Source organism: Cladophialophora yegresii (assembly GCF_000585515.1).
Source record: "Cladophialophora yegresii CBS 114405 chromosome Unknown aczIN-supercont1.7, whole genome shotgun sequence".
Taxonomy (NCBI): domain Eukaryota; kingdom Fungi; phylum Ascomycota; class Eurotiomycetes; order Chaetothyriales; family Herpotrichiellaceae; genus Cladophialophora; species Cladophialophora yegresii.
Window position 1 is genome coordinate 2,480,790 of NW_006913051.1, and position 22,310 is coordinate 2,503,099.

At 53.8% G+C, this 22,310-nt stretch overlaps 8 protein-coding genes across 8 annotated transcripts; 6 read left to right on the forward strand and 2 right to left on the reverse strand.

Annotated features, from left to right (window-relative positions):
- Positions 1-938: 938 nt before the first annotated feature.
- On the forward strand, positions 939-2,297 carry A1O7_10001 (uncharacterized protein; the record flags this gene model as incomplete). The annotated part of the gene is made up of 1 exon (XM_007763985.1): positions 939-2,297. The coding sequence occupies one exon, from the start codon at positions 939-941 to the stop codon at positions 2,295-2,297; it is 1,359 nt and encodes a 452-aa protein (XP_007762175.1).
- Positions 2,298-3,101: 804 nt separating this feature from the next.
- A1O7_10002 (uncharacterized protein) lies at positions 3,102-4,900 on the reverse strand (the record flags this gene model as incomplete). Its single annotated transcript, XM_007763986.1, has 4 exons — positions 3,102-4,083; positions 4,135-4,168; positions 4,231-4,751; positions 4,854-4,900. 4 exons carry the CDS (start codon positions 4,898-4,900, stop codon positions 3,102-3,104), a joined length of 1,584 nt encoding a protein of 527 aa, XP_007762176.1.
- Positions 4,901-5,431: 531 nt separating this feature from the next.
- A1O7_10003 (alcohol dehydrogenase) lies at positions 5,432-6,686 on the forward strand (the record flags this gene model as incomplete). The annotated part of the gene is made up of 3 exons (XM_007763987.1): positions 5,432-5,612; positions 5,693-6,139; positions 6,214-6,686. 3 exons carry the CDS (start codon positions 5,432-5,434, stop codon positions 6,684-6,686), a joined length of 1,101 nt encoding a protein of 366 aa, XP_007762177.1.
- A 363-nt stretch (positions 6,687-7,049) lies between these two features.
- A1O7_10004 (uncharacterized protein) lies at positions 7,050-9,702 on the forward strand (the record flags this gene model as incomplete). Its single annotated transcript, XM_007763988.1, has 4 exons — positions 7,050-7,222; positions 7,288-8,533; positions 8,604-9,094; positions 9,186-9,702. The coding sequence occupies 4 exons, from the start codon at positions 7,050-7,052 to the stop codon at positions 9,700-9,702; spliced, it is 2,427 nt and encodes an 808-aa protein (XP_007762178.1).
- Positions 9,703-11,070: 1,368 nt separating this feature from the next.
- On the reverse strand, positions 11,071-12,429 carry A1O7_10005 (uncharacterized protein; the record flags this gene model as incomplete). The annotated part of the gene is made up of 1 exon (XM_007763989.1): positions 11,071-12,429. One exon carries the CDS (start codon positions 12,427-12,429, stop codon positions 11,071-11,073), a length of 1,359 nt encoding a protein of 452 aa, XP_007762179.1.
- Positions 12,430-13,893: 1,464 nt separating this feature from the next.
- Positions 13,894-14,679, forward strand: A1O7_10006 (uncharacterized protein; the record flags this gene model as incomplete). Its single annotated transcript, XM_007763990.1, has 1 exon — positions 13,894-14,679. One exon carries the CDS (start codon positions 13,894-13,896, stop codon positions 14,677-14,679), a length of 786 nt encoding a protein of 261 aa, XP_007762180.1.
- Positions 14,680-15,386: 707 nt separating this feature from the next.
- Positions 15,387-18,739, forward strand: A1O7_10007 (exportin-1; the record flags this gene model as incomplete). The annotated part of the gene is made up of 3 exons (XM_007763991.1): positions 15,387-17,583; positions 17,633-17,862; positions 17,948-18,739. The coding sequence occupies 3 exons, from the start codon at positions 15,387-15,389 to the stop codon at positions 18,737-18,739; spliced, it is 3,219 nt and encodes a 1,072-aa protein (XP_007762181.1).
- A 1,300-nt stretch (positions 18,740-20,039) lies between these two features.
- Positions 20,040-20,672, forward strand: A1O7_10008 (uncharacterized protein; the record flags this gene model as incomplete). The annotated part of the gene is made up of 1 exon (XM_007763992.1): positions 20,040-20,672. The coding sequence occupies one exon, from the start codon at positions 20,040-20,042 to the stop codon at positions 20,670-20,672; it is 633 nt and encodes a 210-aa protein (XP_007762182.1).
- Positions 20,673-22,310: the final 1,638 nt, after the last annotated feature.

The following is a 22,310-nucleotide window of genomic DNA, read 5'->3' on the forward strand; positions in this document are numbered from 1 at the left end:
CGAGCCCGGACGACATAAATAGAAAAGGTCGACACGTGCAAATCTCTCATTGACATACGTGGGCATCTGGAGTGAAAGGTCTGCTGGATCCTGGTGAAAAGAAAGTGAGGTGACAGTCTGGTATCCTGTTGTCGGGCAATCAACGAGCTTGACCGAACAGCAAAACTCCAAGAAGATGTTGGCCCTTGTGCAGTAGCCCAAGCATGACCCAGCATCCGCAGACCTATTGAAGTAGATTGGAATCGGCGTAGCAAAGCGCGTGGAGATGGACGCGCATGCGACGCCAAGCCTTTCGTGCTGTTCAAGTTTCAATCAAGCGAACAGGCCATGTCCAGTCCTCAGTACCAAGGTCCATCATCATCTGAATCAGCCATGTGTAGCTGATGCTCAGAACTTCCGTCCGTCATGGGCTGAAGCAAAGCTCTCGCCTTGCGGCCTTTTGTGGCCAGCAACTTCTTCTCCCTACGACTCTACCTCCCCGTCCGCGGCTGTATAATGGTGCAAGGGGAAAAGCATCATCCTCAGGAGCGGCCCAGGAAGCCAAGAAACAAGATGCCGCCGATCTGACTATCTCAACAGATGTCGGGTTCCAAGGTTTCCCATACTTGACGGGGAGCAGTCGCGAGCAGGGGAAACGCGACAAAGACCATTGTGGCGCCCAGTCTGCGGCAAGGCCACGAGCTCCCCTGGAGAATACACGAGGGATCGAGGGGAAAGCAGGAAGCACACAAAAGATTCAGAGTGGTGTAGCTCCGGAATCGACAACGGGGACCTCCCGCCCCACGGGTCACAGCAAGAAGGGTTTTGGGCCTCAGCATACAGACGTATCTAATGAACCACCATCTGTCGGAGACACCTCCCAAGAATCGGCGCAAATCTCCCAGGACGCGCGCTATCCGACCAAAGGGGGATTCACACACAGGCAGCTCAGGCGCCGAATGCAAAAGCCCAAGCGCTTCCGCGCTCTTCTCCAAGAGGTCCGTCGCTCGGGCGAGGACCACCCCAGAGGACTCCTAGACGTCCACACCGGCAAGCCAGAGAAGATATTGTCCAGGAAAGTGCTAAGCACCGAAGTCCTCGAGGCGGAGTTGCGCTGGGTGGCGAGAAACACGCCAGCGCCACGAGCCGTGCGCAACATTCTGAGGATTTTGCTCGAAGAGCGCAAGATCAAGCCGATGCCTAGTCACTATGAGGCACTGATTCTGGGCCAGTGTCACCCGGAATTCGGGTCGATCGGGAACGTGAAGACGATCCTCCAAGAGATGGAACGAGAAGGCTTGCCGCTCGAAGCGCCCATCCTCCTCGCTGCATTGACGGTCCTGTCCATTCATCCCGATACGTACCTCCGCAACAACATTCTCGACCGTCTCACGAAGCAACAGTTTGCCCTGCCCAACAGCTACGCGCACCTGAACATCCTCGCTCTCATCCGCGAAGAACAATTAGAAATGGCAACAGTCGAGCTCGAGAAGTTGTCGCAAAAGAACCAAGTGCGACCAATCCCTAACTGGTTGTGGACAATCTACATCCACGCCATTTGCGATCTAAGCCAGGACTTTGGCGCACTCCTCCAACTGCTCTACAGACTTTCGGACTCCCGATTCCTCTTCCCGCGTCCCACGCTGCTTCACTTGTTGCTGAAAGCCAGCCAGGCCGGAGATATCCACGTCACGAAATGGGTGTGGCACGGATATGTAGAAGCCATGCATATCATTCCAAATGAGGACCTTTGCATGTCCGTCCTGCGTGTCGCGGTCAAGGACAAGGACCTCAAGCTGGCAGAATCTGTGGCGGTAGTGTTGGAGAGTGTGGCCGGGAATGAGATGACAGATCCGCCTGTCCTGGAATATCATGGACGCGAGCCAGCGGCAGACGAGCACAAACGGAAATCCGACCCATCCAAGCTGCCAGGCGTTTCAGGCGTCCCAATCAAAACGCGCTCAGAGTCGGAGGGGGGTTTGACCAACACGTCCACTGACGCCGTCACCGTCACTCAACCAAGGCCGACATCAGAGTCAGACTCTCCAACCGCGGAGTCCGACCTGGCGACCATGTTCTCAACACCCCCTCCTCTGCCCAATCCCGCCTTGCCACCACCTCCACCGCGCCGTCTCTCACGCGAAGCACTCGCGTTGCTCTCTTCGCTAGGGCTCAAAGACTTTGGCCCAGGACGCAGGAGGCGAAAACCAGCGCGAGGCATCTTATACCCCCTGTTTCGAGAGGAGATGGGACTGGCAGGCGCGAGATTTGACCCTCGACTCGCGCTGCTAGGGGCGTGGGATTGGCGGAAGAAATGAAACAGTATGGCCGTAGGTCGTATGCGAACGGGCGGGTGATAGGAGGACCCCCTGGGTCATCAATGCCCGGAGTTGTGTATCTACAGTATCTGCGATTGTGAATGTGAATGTGCACGGCGTACACACAGTACAACCCGGTGCTATATCATTGATGCCCCACTCAGACAGTCGTCAGGTTCAGGTGGATAGTGGCTTTCGAGTCGTTACAAGTCACTTGCTGCAGACTCGACGAACGGCGTAGATTGTGGTGGCGGGAGGCATCAGTGCGGCTTTCAGATAGTTGGTTGGTAGTTACGTCTAGACTTGCAATCAATTAATCAACACTAGAAAGACACCGAGCTGGTGTGTATCCAGCATAGACGAGAAACGGCTGGAGAACCAACCACACAGCACAGCTAGCATTATGTCTGCATTGCGAATCACATAAGCGCAGGGATCCTTGGCATGGTTTTGAAGAATCTGAGTGATGAATATTGTGGCAAGTAAGGCAAGCTGTGCTCGTCCCTATCCCATACCACACACGATACATCGCCGGTTGGAAAATGTGGTTCGACTTCTTTCTCTCCATATGGACGAGCACACTGAACTCGATTGAAAAGTAGTTTGACCGAACTATCGACGAATGCTGAAATGCCGGCAAGCCTTGGTCTTACGAGACCTGTCCACCTCCTTTTCTGATGCACATACGCCGACTCAGCCATGTTAGGCACCAACGCAACATCGGGAGATCTGCCGAATCTGGCTCATCCGAAACCCCATCGCTAATGATACAAGCATCGAGAAGAATAAGGGTGCTTCTGCCTCTTAACCTGCATGCTCCACAATCTCGCTGACGAGAGTGCCATTCTTGATCACGCTGCGTATCTGCTCCGGGAATGGCAGTTCTTTGCTGTCATCTTCAGACTCGTCCTTTGGCGGCAACACAACGTTGATGGCGCTGCACTTGCTGGTGAAGATTTCCGTGCTTAAGCTATTATTGGAAAGGTAGATCTGAGCGCCGTCGACTTGATCGAGCAGGATTGTAGGTACCACACCATCAACCTGAACCTGAACCTTGGGTGCCTTGATGATGTCCAGGCTGGAAACGAGTGATCCGACCAGTATCGATAAGCCGGTACAGTTGTCGATAGAGATGGCGTTGGCCTTTCCGCTGACTTTGAGCACGCATTTGTTGCATTTGGATATCAAAATGCTGTGGTTAAGCTCGGCAGGAATCTCGATCAGCTCGTTCTGAGTGTTTTCGAAGTTCTCGACGATCCATTTGTTGCCATCAAGCTCCTTCCGACCTGGTTTCTTAGCCCTCAGGCTTTCAGGTTTCTTGCTGGGGACGGGAGATTTGCCACGCGCAGAGAGAGATGTCTGGGAGCTGGAACGTTCGGGTACAGCGGAGCTGGCTCTTAGGGATGGGTTCTTGTGCGTCATTTGTGACTTGTCGACCTTTTTCAATCCTGCCGTAATGGCCGATCCTTTATTGATTTGTTCGAAGACTGCATCGATACCTCCCCCCTGCGAAGCGTCGGCCGCTGGTGGCAGTGGAGGTGCCGGAGGACCATCGTCTTCGAACTTGGGCAGAGGCGGCGGCGGAGGAGGTGGAGGGGGACCACCGGCGCTTGTTGGTGCTTTAGGGGTAGCAGCTCCCGACTGGATTTGCTTCAGCGCCTCGAGAGCGTCAATGCCGTCTTTCGAGTTCCAGGTCAAGCCCGTGGGGAAGTACTCTTTTACGTAGGCGGCCAGGGAGCGGAAGACTTTGTAGTATGCCTGGATGTATTCGACGTGTGACTTGTCCCTGTCGTTCTTGTCAGTGGGCGAGACGAGGCGGACAACGTTATGCACCTACTTGTCCTTGTACTCTTTCAGAATCTTGTTCCCGTCTGCAAGATCCCAAAGTCAGTCCTGTGAATCAACGACATCCCCTAGCTCTTTTGCGACTCACAGTACTGAGCACCTCCAAGGGTGTCTGTGACAAAATCACTCGGCCTCTTCTCCACGATCCAGCCTAGCGCCACGATACCTTCTGATACGGCGCTTAGATGGGTGAATAGAGGAGACGGTCGGTTGGCTTCTCGGATTTCGTCGACGTTTGAGGTGTGTCGGTGAAGCTCTGTCATCAACTCAGGAGGCTGAGGATCAGGCTTCTTCGCCTTCGCCGCAACGAGCAGGTACGTCCGCTCAGCTTCGAATGCCTCCTTGACGGCCTTTGCCTGTTCTTCGACAAGACCTCCAATCTTCTCGGCAGCCTTCACAAAGGCCACAACATCCTCTTGGATTATTTGGTCAAAAGCCTCCACCGACCGGGGCAGGGGCTCTGGCGGCGGCGGCGGTGGTGCTTGCTCAGGGGTTCCAGCCGGGGCTGACGAAGGCAAGAAGGCAGTCGTGACTCCGTTGGTCACAGAGGCCCCAGGTCCATCTATGGCGGTGGCGATATCCTCCAGTCGTGAAGTTGCGGCTTCCAGTCTGTGCAGGCAGCGCAGTTAGCAGGAGAGTCCGTTGTGAGCGCTAACAGGTGCCAGATGAAGCATGGCCTGCCAGAGCTGAACGTGCAGCATATCTGCCTACCTTTTGATGAGGGTCGTCAAGTTATGCATACTCCCTTGCGCGGCCATGGTGAGAATGTAGTAGTCTATGTATCCAAAGAATGTGAGTCTGAGGATCTGACGAAGTGAACTGTCTCGGAGTTGCAACTATATCGTAGAGAGGTCCGGCTAAACCCTGGCAGTTTGCTGCAGTTGCTACGGCGGATGGGAGCATACGGTGCTGCCGCCTCGTGCTGCCACCACGGCGGGCGAAACAGCACGCTATGCCAAAGCATTCATCTCTCGTCTCTGCCCATTCCTGTCAACAGATGTACATGGACAGAGACCTCGCTTTGTGTGAGCCTGGCCCCCAAGATAGACGGTAATCTTGCATGGCATTACCGGATATGTGTGTCGCAATCTTGCAGGACATCCTTCGGGAGCTGCTCGTTGTGTGCAAAGACCTGTCAGTTTAAACGTCATGGGTCAGCTCTTTCATGCCTAAAGCACAAGAAAAGTTTGAACTATTGAATCTGGACCATCAAAGAATCTTACGGCTGTAGTGCATGCGTGCTGTTAGAACAGAGAAGGCTCTAATGTTCTAGTCCAACAGTAATACGCATGCCTCTGACCGACTTGCCCGAAGATAAATTGGAAATGCCTGACCAGATAACGGCATGGCAGACTGCTCAGGACGGCCTAAACAGGTTGACCAAGTCGAGTTTTCCATTGCCGGAACCAGGAAAGGATGAAGTGTTGGTTGAAATCCACGCGGTTTCTCTGAACTATCGCGATACTGAGGGTATGTCTGTCCTGTTGGTTGCATTACACCTTCACTCACATCCGTCGTCGTAGCTAACCTCGTCGTCTGACTATCTTCAGTTGCTATGGGTCTATATACCCACCACAAGGCAATCGGGTCTGCAAAAGTGGTGCCTTGCTCAGACATGTGCGGCACTGTGGTTGCGGTCGGAGATAATGAGCCAGGTCATTGGCATGTTGGGGACCGAGTTTTATCAATCTTCAATCAAACTCATCTTACAGGACAGATCAAAGAGCGAGACATGGCATCCGGTCTTGGCCTTCCACTTGACGGCGTGCTCCAGACATATCGTATCTTCCCCGTCACTGGCTTAGTCAAGGCCCCCAATTACCTCACTGACGAGGAAGCTTCCACCCTTCCGATTGCGGGCGTGACTGCTTGGATGTCCCTCAACGGTATGAAGCCTCTCGACAATGGACATGGCGACCGACAGACCGTCTTGCTGCAGGGTACAGGGGGTGTTTCTGTCGCCGGACTTCAGATTGCCCATGCTGCAGGCGCCAAGAGTACGTGACAGTTTCACTTGTCTTTTGCGATTCCAGGTGTTCTTGTCGAGCTTGCAACCTAATCACTGCCATAGCAATCATCACCTCGTCTTCTGATGACAAGCTCTCCCGTGCCAAATCACTGGGTGCCACCCATACGGTTAATTACCGGACGAATCCTGATTGGGAGCATGTTGTTATGAAAGCCACCGAGCAGGAAGGCGCCAATGTCATCCTTGAGACCGGCGGCGCGCAGACACTGAGGAAATCCTTCGACTGTATCTCGTTCGGCGGAGTTATCGCTTGCATCGGGTATCTCAGCGGAAAGCAAGATGAGCCAACTGATCGCACGAATGTGAATGTCCTGGCTCTCCGTCGAACCGTCACGTTAAAAGGAATCCTGAACGGGCCCAGAGACAGATTCGAAGAGATGTTGCGCTTCTACGAAACGAAGCAGATTAGGCCTGTTGTGGACAAAGTGTTTTCATTCGACGAAGCGAGAGAAGCTCTCCAATACCTGTACGGAGGGGGACACTTTGGTAAGGTTGTCATCCGCGTCAAGAGTTGAGGCTCTGGAGAGTGTACACAACATAGAAACGCTTTGCGCAGTTGCATCATCTTCCTGCGCCTTTCCAGGTAACGGGCTTGGCTTCGTGGATAGGCCCGGCCGAAGCCGCTAGGGCACGACTCGGGACCCCTAAACGGCGCCGGAAGCAAGCGACCCGTTACTAGAATTGCTTGGGCTTAGCTAAGAGAAACCGCTTTGCGGCGGTTGCGGGGCTTATCCACGGCACGAGACTTCAACGCTCTACCAAAGACCAGGCCTTCGCAGCCTCCTCCAACGCACGTTCGTCGTTCGACCTCCCTTTACGCCCGAGTAGCGACCTATTAGTATGCGCATGCATGAGATGACGTGCGAGAGCACTCAACAATGGCCGACCCTTCAAAGTCTGATCACACCTCGTCCAACGCAGGCCAATCATGTCGCGAATGCCGCCGAAGGAAAGGCAAATGCGACGGGCGCATGCCCGTGTGCTCGGTCTGCCAGCGGTACAATCGCCATTGCCTGTATGACAAGCACAGCAGATCATCCTTGACGCGAAAGTCGGTGCTCTCCGTCCCATCTACGGGGTCTCCTTCAAGCAATGCGGGACTAAATACTTACATAGGCACTTGACAGAGGTCGAAGAGCGCCTGGAAAAGGCTGAGGCTCTGCTGAGAGCCTTCTTCACTGATGCTCAGCTGTCGCAAATGCTAGCCCATGGCATCACCAATGGAGGGAACTTCCAGCCTAGGTTGGGGGGCGATTCGACCAACCCACCGTCCCATGTAGCCTCGTCGGATCAGCCATTCGAGCAAACTCCTGCGTCGCCAATAGCCGGAATGGTTCCTGGACTGCAACAGCGCACGCAATCGTTCTCAGCCGCTGGTGGCGGCCCAGATCAGCCAATTGATGTGGGTTATCTGGAGTCCCCAACCGCATCAAGGTCGAATCTGGCGGACGATGCTCAACCACTCGAGAACCCTCCTGCTGCTGACGATGACTTTGAGTGGGATGAGCGGGAGTCTTCCTGGAATGTCGCAGATCCCGGAGGAGGCCAACCGACCTCTGGAGGCGGTGTCGACGCCGAAATACCTAAGATTACCGACGGTATGGCGACGTTGACGGCTAATGACTCGAACGCTGGCTTCCTTGGGTCGGTCTCGGGATCTGCTCTTCTACGGCTCATCTGGATGGGAGCGGGAGCTGAAGAGACGACAAGCGATGCTTCGAGTGAGCGACGCCGGACTCTCGACCAATTATTCAATCAGAGATCTAGCGAGTACCCGTCCGCGTCGACATGGCTGCGCGCACAGCCCATGCTCACTCGAGCAATGGTTGACACACTTGTCGACGCCTATTTCGCGTTGTATCACCCGACCTTTCCGATCCTTCACGAGCCCTCTTTCCGCGAACAGTATGCCAGATTGAGTGGCAGAATAAGCAGAAGCACATGGCATACGTTGGCCAACCTTGTCGCCGCCCTAGGTTCTTTTGTGTCAAGCACATGCTCCGACGAGACACATGCCACCCTGTTCAACGCTGTCAAGGCGAACCTATCGATTGAGTCCCTGGAGACGGGCAGTATAACTCTGGTTCAGGCGTTTGCTATGGCAGCAAATTACCTGCAGAAGAGAAACAGACCCAATAGCGGATACAACTACGGCGGCATTGCCCTCCGGCTCGCCATATCTCTGGGGCTTCATAAGGAGTTCCGCGGCTGGCAAACAGTGCCTTTCAAGAAGGAGATACGCAGGAGAGTTTGGTGGTCCTTGTGCGTACTGGATGTCGGCGCCACCGTCACCTACGGGAGGCCTCTGAACTGGCCTCAAGTCGGCGTGGATATCCCATTTCCATCGAATATACATGAGAAGGTAAGAAGTACCCTATATCCAGTAGCTGTCTCTCCTCCATCAAACCCAGTGCTCACCTCTTGGTGGCCAGGATCTTCCAGTAAACGCCACATCGCTCCCTGCAGAGGTCAATGAAGCCACGATCTACACCTACGTCCGGACACAATCATCCTACCACCTCCATACGATCAGAATCTACAACCGACTCATATCCAATCCAATTCCCTGCGCCGCAGAGCTGATCGCTCTAGACGACGAATTCATTGACGGCTGGTTGAAGAGTTTGCCACCTTACTTTCGCGACGACAATCTACCTCTTCCCCACGAGTATCTCCTCGGACACGCAATCAGCCGCTGGCGCTTTCGTATCATGCGAATCATTATGTATCGTCCCTTTCTGATTCGATGGGCACAAGACAGGCTCGATGCCACAGTAACGTCTCCCATGTCACCGTCCCAGGCGCAATCGGCCGAAAGTATTGCAACAAAGCGCTGCCTTAAGGCTGCCGAGGAATGCATCTCTGTCATATTTGACTTCTGGTCCTCCGCCACCCACACCAGGCTCGCTGCCTGGTACGTCCTGTAAGTGTTTTCTACCTGTCACCTGACAATCTAACCCAGATCTGACCTCTCGGGGTATCACATTCGTAATTCCCTCCTGACAATCTCCTAGGTACTTCCTCCTTCAAGCGGCTTTGATCCCGATCCACTGTTTACGACGCAATCCAACCCATTCGGATGCATCATCATGGCGCGACTCAATTCTCACGGCCCTGAGCATCATCAATGCCATGAACAACCTCAATCCGAGCGCTCCTAAATGCCGAGACATAATCCATCGACTCTGTGGCGAAAGTCTTACTTTGAAATCCCGAACCCAATCGCAGTCGCAAGTCAAGCAGGAGCCTTCATCATGGAACGCCTTCCCCACGGACACCAGCTACGGGAATCCATTCTCGTTTCAGAATCCCGATCCTACCGACGCAGGCGGAAATTCATGGATGACCGAGATTGACACGGCGATAGAGGGCTACGATATCTATGTTGACCGCTTGAGCAATGCCGCTATGGCTGGAATGGGACGCATGACCTCTGGAAGCGAAGCAAGCATGCCAGACGCTTTCACAAACGGCGACGGCACACAAATAGGAACAGGCGTGCAGGACTGGGACTGGGGCCTGATGCTCTGATGATGAAAATGACTCGGTCACGACAGGGCACCGATTACTGATTTATTCGGCGCAGAACACCAAGTTATTCGACAATATTACCACTCTTTCACCCTGCTCAGCTCCAGCTCCGGAGCAATGACTGGCTGGAGCTTTGCCGTGTATGGGCGCGCACCGTGACTCTACCGACACGAGATCACCCACCCTCAGCATGCACCATACTTCCCGTTGGGCATCCGTCCCTCACCAAGCCAGATAGAACTCGACGACATCCTCCACAGCACCGACGCTCCCCAAACCGCTCGACTTCTTGGACATCTCCTGAAGAGCTTTTCTCGACATGCCGCCTGGAACGACACCGCACAACAAGTTCGTATCAATAGCACCCGGACTCACCACAGTCACCCTCACGGACGTCATACTCAGCGCAGATGCTTTGTGAGCGGCTCTTTGCCACCACCGGCGGCCACGAAGGCCGAAGAGCCCACACGCGGCCGATACACCATCGCCCCCCACTCGTCAATGTCAATGCTCTAGTATATTCCTGGCCGATATACCTGGCCGCGACCATTGCGAGGAGGCTGGAGCTATTACCCCACAAGACGCCCCGAGGTCGCCTGGCCCGTGAGCACCGGCTACACCATCTGGAGTATCAACTTCCCGCGAAGATCCGAGTCGCCGGCCGTTTGTACGACTTGATCCAACCGTTTCTCTCCGTTCTTTGGGTAGGGCGAAGTCGAACAGCTTGACTGCCTAGTTGTTCTTCCCTGTCTGACTTGTGGGCAATCGAGTCGACGGTGTCGCCTCGGATCTTGTCCGCGTGCTCAGCATTCGTGGATTCTCAGCTTCTCGACCGCCGCGTTGACGTCGCCGGCGGAGCGCGACGCAATGACTACAGACCCAGATACAGTACATGCTAACGGGTAACCGCCTGCTGTAGCCACGTATCTCCACATTTGCATACTCGTACCGAGGTATCGTGAAGATGGAGTCGACCAAAAGTCTACATTAGCGAGCGGAGGAACGCTGAGCGGACGACACGGAAAATGGGCACCTACAGACGAAATCAAAGGGTGGTCAAAGGTATATTGCCACACGACTGTGTCTTATTGGGAGCGGGAAGTCGGAGAAGGAGTGGGAGTGGTATTAGTGATGCGTTGATCCATAAGCTCGAGAACCGGGCTGCTCAAATATGTACTACGCTCCAAGCACTAGTGGTCACAGGGCGGTTACGGCCACCAATTGTCCATTATGCGTATGTATTGTACGTCTGGCATTTGAGAGTAATGGACGCTATCCAATGGTCATCAAGGTCATTCCCCTAACCCAAGCGGACAAAGTATGGGTGGGAATAATTCGACCAGGCCTCAAAACCATCCCAAGAGCTTATCAAACAGAGAGAGTACTGACGCCCAACTCCCCCGTCATCCAAGCAGGCATTTTCTGCAGGTCGACGTACGCGCGCCCGAGCTGTGCGAGTTTCTTCAGGCCGCCAAACACATCGCTCCCCGTAAACGTCAGCGTGATTTCGCGTTTCGCGTGGTCCTCGATGGACGAATTTGCGTCTTCGCCTCCCTCTCCCAGTTCATCCGGCGGAACCGTATCGGTGAGCTTGACGTGGACGCGGTCGAGACGCGCGTAGTGCTCGCCTTGCGCATGGCCGAACCGCTTTTCGACCAAGCGCTGTCTTTCGTCATGCTGCTCCGAGTCATCGGCGGTCATCTGCACCTCGACGGGACTGTTGTCGACTGCCTTGTCACATTCCGCGAAGATGCTGTAGGCTCCGCCGCTGGTGCCGGGCTTCTGGTTCCCCCTCAGCTCGCACATCGTCTTCAACGATTTGGCGACGAGATTCGTCGGCTCTAACGACCAACGCTGGTGCGGTCGAGAAACTGCTTTAGGAATCGCTTCGAGGACGATCCTTTTCAGGGCCGCCATGTCCACTTTGGCCATCGCTTTCTCCTTGGCGTCCCTAGCGCTGTTGCCCTTGGACCGTCCAGTCGAGCCACTTGTCGCCGAACCTGAGACGGAAATGTATACGTAGGGACAACTGTCCGGTAAAGCAATGTACATTATGCGACCCGCGTTGGTGGCTTGTTTAGGTCGGCGCAGGACTTTCGATCGTCTGGGCGCAAATGGGGAGTTTGGCTGGATCCAGAGGCGGAGGATGGTGAGGTTGTACGGGGAAGGCATGCGATGGAGGTGATAATGAGCTTTGACCAGTGGTGATATCTCCGCTTTGAGGGCCGAGAGGAAGACGGCCGGCGAGACGTGGGAATAGGTTGGCTCTACTACTGGGCCGTGGCTTAGTTTTCGCTTTTTCTTCGCTGGCTGTTGCCCATCGTCGCCGTCGTCCAGGGACTTCTCTGCCTCGGTCTTGAGGGGCACCAATTTCAGAGCACTCCACTTGAGGGCGGCCTCGTTTTGTTCCAGGTACGTGAAATCGATGGTGGCATGCTGATGCAGAGAGAATCCACGGCGCCAATCGCCGTCGATGATGCGATCGACTACGTCGCGCTTGGTCGTCTGGCCGGGATGCTTGCGGAGTTCATGGTACAGGGTTCGCAATTCCTTGATACTCTCGGCTGGTGTGTGCAGGTAGTCCTCTTCATCGGCTTCGAATCCGGTGCGATTGCACTGCAGGTACGGTGCCGTTGAGGGGCGAATATCTTCTAGCCATTTCAGCGCGAGATCTATGATTGCTTCTCGCGATAAGCGGTTGAGCGATTTGGCGAGGATGGGTGCCATCGAAGTGTGGTTGTTGGTTTGTGATCCATTGTTTACATTGGTTTGGAGGCGGTTCGTCCTTGTAAACAGACGAGTGATAGTCGGATCACATGATTGGGAAAATACCGAGGTCCGATCTGCGTCACGTTCACTCACGTGACTAACCTGAATACCTTGAATGATTACCTGCACACTACCCCGTACTGTAGTAGATAAACCCCGTGGACAGTAGTCTCCATTGGTGGCACTCGAGCCCAGTGGCTTGATTCTTGCTGTGATACCTTGCCTGCCCGGCAGAGCATTGCATATAATTGGAAATCAGCACTTACCGACTCTAGGCTTCGTGCGGAAAGACACGGGAGAAACCCCACACTAGGGCATTTTCCACGAACACGGCATGCGAGCAATTGATTGGGCGTCTTCAGCCACACTACTGGGTACGCGCTCTTCCTGATGACTTGTGCTTGAGGTTAGTATCATGTGTTTGCGGGCAGCGGCAGGAGCATATGCTGTGTAGACAACATTGATTTGTGATCAAAAATATAGCTCCGCCGCATGGGGCCACCGAAGGACGTCCTTATAAAGCACTCTTTACGCGAGTAGCCTCCGAGTAGCTAAGAGCAGCGGCGGTGAGCACCCAGTGAACTTGGCTTGTTGAACCCTTTTTCGGCAATCAGATCCGCTTTAAGGGCACGATGCTGCCTCCCACAATCGTGACATGAGATCACCACTGTTATCTTGGACTCGTCACGATTCGGTGATCGCTACCGTCAGAAAACGTCTCTGCACGTCAGAGATCAGGGTCCACGAGGCCAAGGCTGTGATGAAGCCATCTCCAGGCTCAGCTACGACTGGCAATACGCAGTACCTGGAATGATTGTCCCTCTTCGCGAGCCGGCTTGAGGCTATTAATGTTTTAATTATCCACGGCATGTGGTGGGGGTAATTGTAGGAGACGGACGAATAGGTTAAGCGGCACACGTGTAATTCCCGAAGCGAGTCCGTGGGAGCAAGCCGTGGCAGACGCGAAAGGGCGCAGACCTCCCACATTTGCGGCACTCACCCAGAGCTCGGAGAACTCTTACATCCGCCTCGACCGGCCCCTCCTTGCGCCCGGTCTCAAACTCACCTGCCAACTGTTACTCCCACTTGACTCTTTTACCATTCTAACCTTTACTCTCGCCTTCACACTATCTGGATTTCTCTTCCAGCCATCCCAAACAAAAGTACCGCCTTGCCGCACGACTTTCGCACGGTGCTCGCGGTGAGGTGTCAGCGACTCTGGTCGCAGACGCCTTGAGCCTCGGTCACTGAATAAAACGCCACGTGCGGTTGCTTTGTCATTATACGCCTTGGTCGTGCAACCACCCCTGCGAACCACTCCGACCCCGACCGGATATATTCTACGCTACCATCCTTTACTGGACACATCGTTGGGGTTAATCGTGTGAGGGTCTCTCCCAGGAAAGGAGCATAGGGACGAACATGTCAACGTATCGCGGCCGGACAGGCCCGAATTTTTCGGAGTATCTCAACAATTTGAATACTCTGACGTCGCCCTACGACCAGGAGCAGTTCCCGACGGAGGAGCTGGACATCAGCCAGGACTTGGCCATGTTCACAAATACCGATTTTACCCATTTTGACATCCCTGCGCTACCCGAAGACGGCTCCTTCAATTTCGACCTGAATGAAAACAAAAGCAATCCACACAATGTGAAGTACGAAGACCTACTCGCGGGTACGTCGCCGAGTCAGAACCAGCAACTGCCTCATATGGACACCTCGGCCGCAGAGCCTTCACACTATTATAGCACCTACAATACTCCCATACAGCCTGCGCCTGCACAGGGCTTCGGCAACCATGACTCCCTGGGTTCACCTAGTGCTCAGACGGCGGCTGGCGGTAAGAGAAAAGGTGAATCGCTCGATCCAAATACGTTGAGTCCCGAAGATAAGTCCCGCGTGGCTGCTGAGGAGGATAAAAGGCGGAGGAACACCGCGGCGAGCGCAAGATTCCGGGTGAAGAAGAAGCAACGTGAGCAGGCATTGGAACGTACGGTCAAGGAGGTGCAGGAAAAGAACTCGAAGCTGGAGGCCAAGGTGAACCAACTGGAGATGGAGAATAAGTGGCTGAAGGATTTAATCACAGAGAAGAATGGACTTGCGTCCAAGGAGGAGGTGGCAGCGGCGTATCAAAAGTATCGCAAAGAGAGTGAAGAGCGAGATGTAAAAGCCTCTGAGCACACGACCGGTGTTGGGACCGACTGAATATCACCCAAAAGGAAGAGGCTGTTTGGCTTTATTTGCGTGTCTAATATATACAGAGATGGCCGGGGCCCTGTAGAGTGCCGATCATGATACCTCATAAACCGGGTGTTTAGTCAATGAGAGATATCCTCGACTTGGTTAACAATAATTCATTGTGAGAAGAAATGGTTACCTGAGAGTTGTGTGTTGGTGTCGATAGCAGCCTCGATGCGCCTGTGGCAGAATCACGGGTCTTTATTGGCCACTTCCAAAGGATTAATAATTGGCCTTTGCATGCCAGCGGGAATCGACAGATCGGATTCACATCCGTGTCTGGGCTCGCTGGATTGCTGGCGGGTGCCTCATGCGGCGGTACACTCGGACGTTGCCTTGTCTGCAGCGCATGTACTTTCACGCGTGCTCTCCATCCCGACATTTCACCAACACTTGAATTTCGACTGCCTTTACAGCACACTGCCTCATCCCTTGTGACTGCGCAATCACTTTCTGATCTACTGCACCGTGGACATCCGTTTCCAACTGCAACAGCTCTCCCGCATTTGTCGTTGTCTTGCGAAGCGGCAATCTTCATCCTTTTCGGATCGTTTATCGCACCCGCATATCAAATCGAGCCTCACATCTCGGTACCCCGCCCCCTACTGGTACACCACTCGTGCTTTTCCGCGCTCGCTGAGCGGTCTCCCTGTGCCTCATCCGAAGCTCCAGCCATGTCGGTCACCGTCAGCGAGCTTGACGCGACTGTCAAGGCTTTTCAAGAAGGCCATGGCGAAATCCAGAAACAGGCTCAACAGAAGCTCAACGAGTTCAAATCAAATCCCGATGCGTGGCTGATGGTGGACAGAATCTTGCAAGAGGCGACGTATGTGCCGACAAAATACCTGGGTCTTCAAGTGTTGGATGATGTGGTCAACACCAGATGGAAGGTTCTCCCTCGCGATCAGTGCTTGGGCATTCGTAACTTCGTGGTAAACCAGATCCTCCAGGCTTCCGAGACCGACGAGTCGCTCAAGGCCAACAAGCTCTTCCTCAACAAGTTGGATCTGACCTTGGTCACCATCCTCAAGCAAGAATGGCCTCACAACTGGCCCAGCTTCATCAACGAAATCATCTCTGCTTCCCACACCGGTCTGTCTGTTTGTGAGAACAACATGACCATTTTGCGACTGCTGTCGGAGGAGGTTTTCGATTTCTCTCAGGATCAGATGACTTCCACCAAGGCGAAGAACCTCAAGACGACCATGTGCGCCGAGTTCTCGTCCATCTTTCAGTTATGCAACGAGGTGCTCACAACAGCCACTTCCATAAGCTTGGTCAAGGCGACGTTGGAGACATTACTGCGATTCCTCAACTGGATCCCTCTGGGATTCATCTTTGAGACAAAGCTCATCGACACGCTTGTCGGCCGGTTTCTTGAGGTCGATGAATTCCGCAACATTTCCCTGAAGTGCTTGACTGAAATTGGCGGTCTGCAATTGGGACAACAATTTCAGTATGACGATAAGCTTGTGCAAATGTTCACCGAGACCCTGACTGTCGTTGCTCGAACCCTTCCGCTCGACACTGACTTTCGCGATGCATACTCCAAAGCCAAGTCCCGGGAACAAGAATACATCCTCAACCTGGCAATATTCCTCACCAACTACTTTTCAGCCCACCTGCAGACTATCGAAAGACTACCGAATCCCGATTATCTCCTCCACGGTCACTTCTATCTTATTAAGATCAGCTTGATTGACGACAGAGAGATCTTCAAGATTTGCCTAGAATACTGGAACAAGTTAGTGCAAGAGCTCTATGAAGAGATGCAGCAACTCCCCATTACCGAACTCAATCCTCTGGTCAGCATGGGTGTCAGCGGTCTGGCCAATGGTGGCGCTCCACATCCCAGCAGTCTTGCCAACTATCCCCTACGCAAGCACAAGTACGCTCAAGTCTTGACGAGTTTGAGGCAGGTGATGGTCGAAAAGATGGTACGACCGGAAGAAGTCCTAATCGTTGAAAATGACGAAGGTGAAATTGTTCGCGAATTTGTCAAAGAGAGCGACACCATTCAGCTCTATAAGACCACCCGTGAGTGCCTAGTATACTTGACCCATTTGGACGTCGTGGACACAGAGAACATCATGTCAGAGAAGCTTCAGCGACAGGTTGACGGTTCAGAGTGGTCATGGAACAACTGCAATACCCTCTGCTGGGCTATTGGCTCAATATCAGGTGCTATGTCTGAAGAGACGGAGAAACGATTCTTGGTCACTGTGATCAAGGACCTACTCGGCCTGACCGAGATGAAACGAGGCAAGGACAACAAAGCGGTAGTGGCCAGCAACATTATGTACATTGTCGGCCAGTACCCACGCTTTCTGAAGGCACACTGGAAGTTCTTGAAGACTGTGGTCAACAAGCTCTTCGAGTTCATGCACGAGACCCATGAGGGTGTGCAGGACATGGCTTGCGACACGTTCATCAAGATTGCCAACAAATGCAAGCGCCACTTTGTCGCCCTACAACCTGGTGAGACCGAACCGTTCATTGATGAGATTGTGCGTAATATGCGCAAGATCACCTGTGACCTCACCCCTCAACAAGTACACACATTCTACGAAGCTTGCGGTTACATGATCTCTGCTCAGGGCCAGAAGAGCGTGCAAGACCGACTGATCAGCGACCTTATGTCCTATCCGAATCAAGCGTGGGACAGTGTGATCCAGCAAGCGAACTCGAATCCAGCCATTCTGCACGACCCTGAGATCATCAAAGTTGTCGGAAATATCATGAAGACGAATGTGGCAGCATGCTCCTCCATTGGCAGCTATTTCTATTCCCAGATTGGACGCATCTACCACGATATGCTGAACATGTATCGCGCTTCAAGTCAACTTATTTCTGACGCTGTCGCCTCCGGAGGTAAGTGCTGTAGCCGCTCGATCATCGAACAACCCTGACTTCCTCACAGGAAATGTCCAGACGAAGACACCGAAAGTCCGCGGCCTGCGTACGATCAAGAAAGAGATCTTGAAACTCGTGGACATCTATGTACAGAAAGCGGATGATCTGCCCATGGTCAACGAGAGCATGGTGCCTCCTTTGCTTGATGCGATTTTACTCGATTACCAACGCAATGTTCCCGATGCGCGAGATGCCGAAGTCCTCAGCGTCACCACCACCATCATCCACAAGCTACATGTACGTTGGACCCCAAAGAGATCTCGACTTCTGGTCAGAGACAGTGTTGATCCACCAGTGTGTAAGGCTGCTAACCCTTCTATAGAATCTGATGGACGACAAGGTTGGTCCGATTATGGACGCGATATTCGAATGCACACTCGAGATGATCAACAAGGACTTCCACGAGTATCCGGAGTTCCGCGTGGAGTTTTTCAAGCTCCTACAAGCGATCAACCTATTCTGCTTCCCTGCGCTGCTTAAACTGGATGGTCGGCAGTTCAAGTTTGTGATTGACTCCTGCATGTGGGCAAGCAAGCACGACAACCGAGAGGTGGAGAACACCGGCTTGTCGATGTGCCTGGAATTGATCAACAACATGGCCGAGACGGATCCACAAACAGCGGGCATATTCTTCCAGCAGTTCTACATCTCTATACTCCAAGATGTGTTTTTCGTCTTGACGGACTCGGACCACAAAGCAGGATTCAAATCACAGTGTATGCTCCTTGCGCGCATGTTCCAACTTGTTGAGACCAACAAGATATCGCAACCGTTGTACCAACCTGACCAGGCTGCGCCAGGGACGTCGAACAAGCAATATGTGAGCGAGTTCACGTCGAATCTCCTCCAGCGCGCCTTCCCCAACTTGAAGGAGATTCAAGTGCAGCTTTTCGTGAGCGGGCTGTTCACCCTCAACGAGGATGCCACCAAGTTCAAAACTCACGTGCGCGACTTCTTGATCTCCCTTAAGGAATTTGCTGGTGACAACGCCGAATTGTTTGCAGAGGAGCGTGAGCAGGAGAAGAAGGCCCTTGCCGACGCAGAACGCGAACGAGGCCTGAAGGTGGGCGGTCTGATCAAGCCAGCAGACCTGGATGGAGACGATGAGCTATGACTAGAAGAAGAGCTGAGAACGGAATTCGCCATAGGCAACGCAGAGCAGTCAGGGGCGCCGCAAGCCTCGGTCGAGCACTATGCCATGGAACACGACACGGCAGAAGCGAACTTCGAAAGCGGGTGGCTCTTTTACGAATGCTGAAGGCAGGCGGCCATGGAGAGACCATCGGATGAGGCTCACGGATGGTCGAGCAATCCCCAGACGGATCCCAAGTGCGTCCAAGTTTTCATTCCTGTTATGATACCAAAAAGCATCGAGTCGGTTAGACTGCTGCATGGGAGATCTTCTTGGGCATTTGTCTAGCATGGGCGCAGAGACACGCTTGGAATGGGATTCCCACACGCGGCAGTCGGCCGTGGTTTGTACATGTTCCCTCGGACGAAGGGGGGAGCAGGAGTGGCAGATGATCGCTAGCCACAACGTGATCTAGACGACAGCTGAGCTGAGCTGAGCAGGACCGAAAACGCGAATATTGGAGAGTAGACAGAAGAGTGCAATGTACTAAGAGCCATGATTCAGCGAGTCGAGGCTGAGCCTTTCCCGCTGGTCATCTGCTCCGTCTGTGCCCTTCATCAGACGAGGAGCATGGCCACGTCGTCTCCATCGCTCTGACAGGTGGGATCCATGACCATCGCAAGCATAAAGGCACTTCTCGAAGGTCAGGGTCTGAATCATGTGGTCGGGCGGGAAATGCAAGCCTCGTGGGTTTCCGTGTAACAGTGGTGTCAGCAATGCATGAAGGTGTGAGAAGCGGACGATGAGTGGATGGAACCAAGGGATGGAGCGAGCCGCAACTCTCGTCACGGAGTATGACTGCCTTAGTGGGTGACGAGGCCATGCACGTGAGAAACGTCATGCTCTAACGGCCGACGTCGTACTCCGTACTCCGTAGTTATTAGTGGTCTCGTGCTGAGCGTCGGCTTTGCCTCCAACCATCATTCCACGCCCGGCTGCGACATATTGCGCTCGCCTGCGCCTTTACACAGTCGTTTTTCCTCTCGTGGAGTATTTACAGACACCGAGGCTGTTCTTGATCCAGTTTCTCCTCGACGTTCCCGGCCCGTGACTCTTACGCCTGTCTTTGTTTTGAACGCAGCGTCACTGCTACGAACGCACTAACCGCCCTCCACGAGGTCCTCACACAGTCTTAAAACTGTTCTTTGCGCAAGAAGCCCTGAAATCCAGGTGATGTGGATTGGATAGAAAAAGCCACAAGCAGAGACCAGACCACGACTACAGTATTATGTCCTCCACACCCGTCACAACTGCCCCCGCCTCACCTCTGCAACGAGCAACCATGGCCTCTGCACGGAACTCTCCACGACCAAACGGATGGGGACTGGCGCACCTCACACCACGTCAAGGTCAAGGCCAAACGGCCTCCCGGCGCGCCGCAGTAGGCTCGGCCACCCAAACAATCACCCCCGAAGACACTGCTTCATCCCGCTCAGTCTCCCCTCCAGATCCACTTGTCCTCCGCCTCCGAGGCGCCCATGAGGCCACAGGCTCCAGCACGCACAACCATCCACGCCGACGAATACAGTGGGCAGAAGACGTGGTGGACAATGAAGGGCTCGGCCGCAAATCCAGCAAAGTGTGCTGCATATACCACAAGGAACGGGCGTTCGGGGAGTCGTCCAGCGAGGACGACAGTTCGAGCAGCGACAGTTCTAGCGACGACGACGGTAGTGACGCCGGTGGGAGCGATAGTCCGGATGATGGTGGCGCGAGGATGAGTGGGAATCGGAGGGGACGGAAGGATCAACACCGGCATAGGCATGGTGATGGCTGTGGGCCTGCGGGTGCACATGGGCATGGACATGGCAAGGGAAAGGGAAAGGGCAGAAGGAAACCTAGTCCGAACGCGTATGAGAAGATGCCCAAGTATAACACGAACACGAAGGGGAAGGCGGAGTTGGCGAGGACGTGACGGTGTGACGATGGGACTACCTGCCTGCGAGACGGGGCATACCGGTGCATGTGTCTTGTTGCCGCTCACTTGGTTTCACTAGCTACCATGGATGTTGGAGCGCACAGCACACGCAACCATTGGCTTGGATCACGAGGTCGTGTCGTCACTGGTCGGAAAAATTTCATTGCAGCATCAATTGGTACGAGTGCTGGCACGGGCATATTTGGATAATGGACGATTTGATGATGGACAATGGATGATGGATTACGACTCCCCCTCGCTTCATTCACGCGCTCTTCACATACTGTAGGTATTCGAACGAGGAAGGATGATCGTTCCCGTGATCGACCGCTCGGCGACGGCGTCAGGGCGAGGAATCTCCGCTACTACCTAGATTGTGTTCTTACTTGACCATGGTACAGCCACCTCCCGGACTGCGGTGCGAAATTGTCGCCCTTTTAATTTGGATTTCATAGGCCTATGCTATCATTGCGGTGTTGATTCTGAATTGACCTGAACTGATACGAACGAGATTGACCAAGATATCAGGGCGAAGAAGGAGAAGCTATCCGAGTCCAGAGGGCTACGAACGTAGCCACAACTGGGTGTAAGGAGAAGACTCAGCTCGGAGGAGAATGTCGTGTCCCGTAAGTAAGTTGCATTGGTTGGATGTGCAATTATTGCGAGCTACTCGTCGAGTCGAGCAGGGACGCCAGAAGTGGGATAGAAAAAGATGCATGTACGGCTGAAAACGAATGCCAATTCGAAGAGCATGGTCTGGTCTGGTCTGGTCGGTGGTGCGATATCCGGTACGTATGTGGGTTTTGGTCAAGAAGACGAGTAAAAGCCGTGGGGTAGCTGGTTGAATGGATGTCTCGATTTCGTTGAGCCAAGCAATGTCACGCACGTACACAGTATGCCAGCTCATCTCACCGACCTGTAAAGGGGAGACAGGGATTCGCTGTGTGTTGGGTTCTCGCGAAAGGAGAAGACAAGGGTAGCCTGTGGTCATGTTTGACGTATACGCTCTGTAGAGGTCTTGCCTCGTCCCGTGTGTGCTTTGGTTGATATTTCCATGGCTCTGACTATACCCCTGGACCAAGAAGAGAGGCTCGAGGCCATGGCATTTGTGCTTCTCCTGCGGCGCGAGGCTGAGGCCTCGACCACCGTGTGCGATAGGGGGTGAGGAGTGAGTGGCAGAGTCTTGAGACCTAAGACCCTCGTTTGCCTTCCTCTACCTCTTCTGCCCTCGTTGCTGCATGCTACGCCGTTCCATGGATCCGCATCACGAAGCATAGCCCACGCCGTTTATCGAAGGCGGAAATTTCGTGAACCTCATGTCTGGAGGGACCTCTCAGTCAGGCACAATTGCTTCACTAGCGCGGCTGGAAGTTATGGTCGAGACTGGGAGGTCAGAGGTCGTCTTCGAAGCCTCCGGCGCCACCAGGAGGGACCAGAAGAGGTCGATGGATGACAGTCTTTGGAGGATACGTATTCCCACATCTTTCCAACGGTGACTTGTTGGGGAGGCCATGGGCTGCCGGAGAGCTTGATCCAAAGTTGGTACGCACCGTGTCAGAGATGCCGGAGGGACAGGTAATTAGGCGACAGGGACAGAGTACTGTGTAAAGGTGGTTCAGTGGGGCCCGCTGTCCC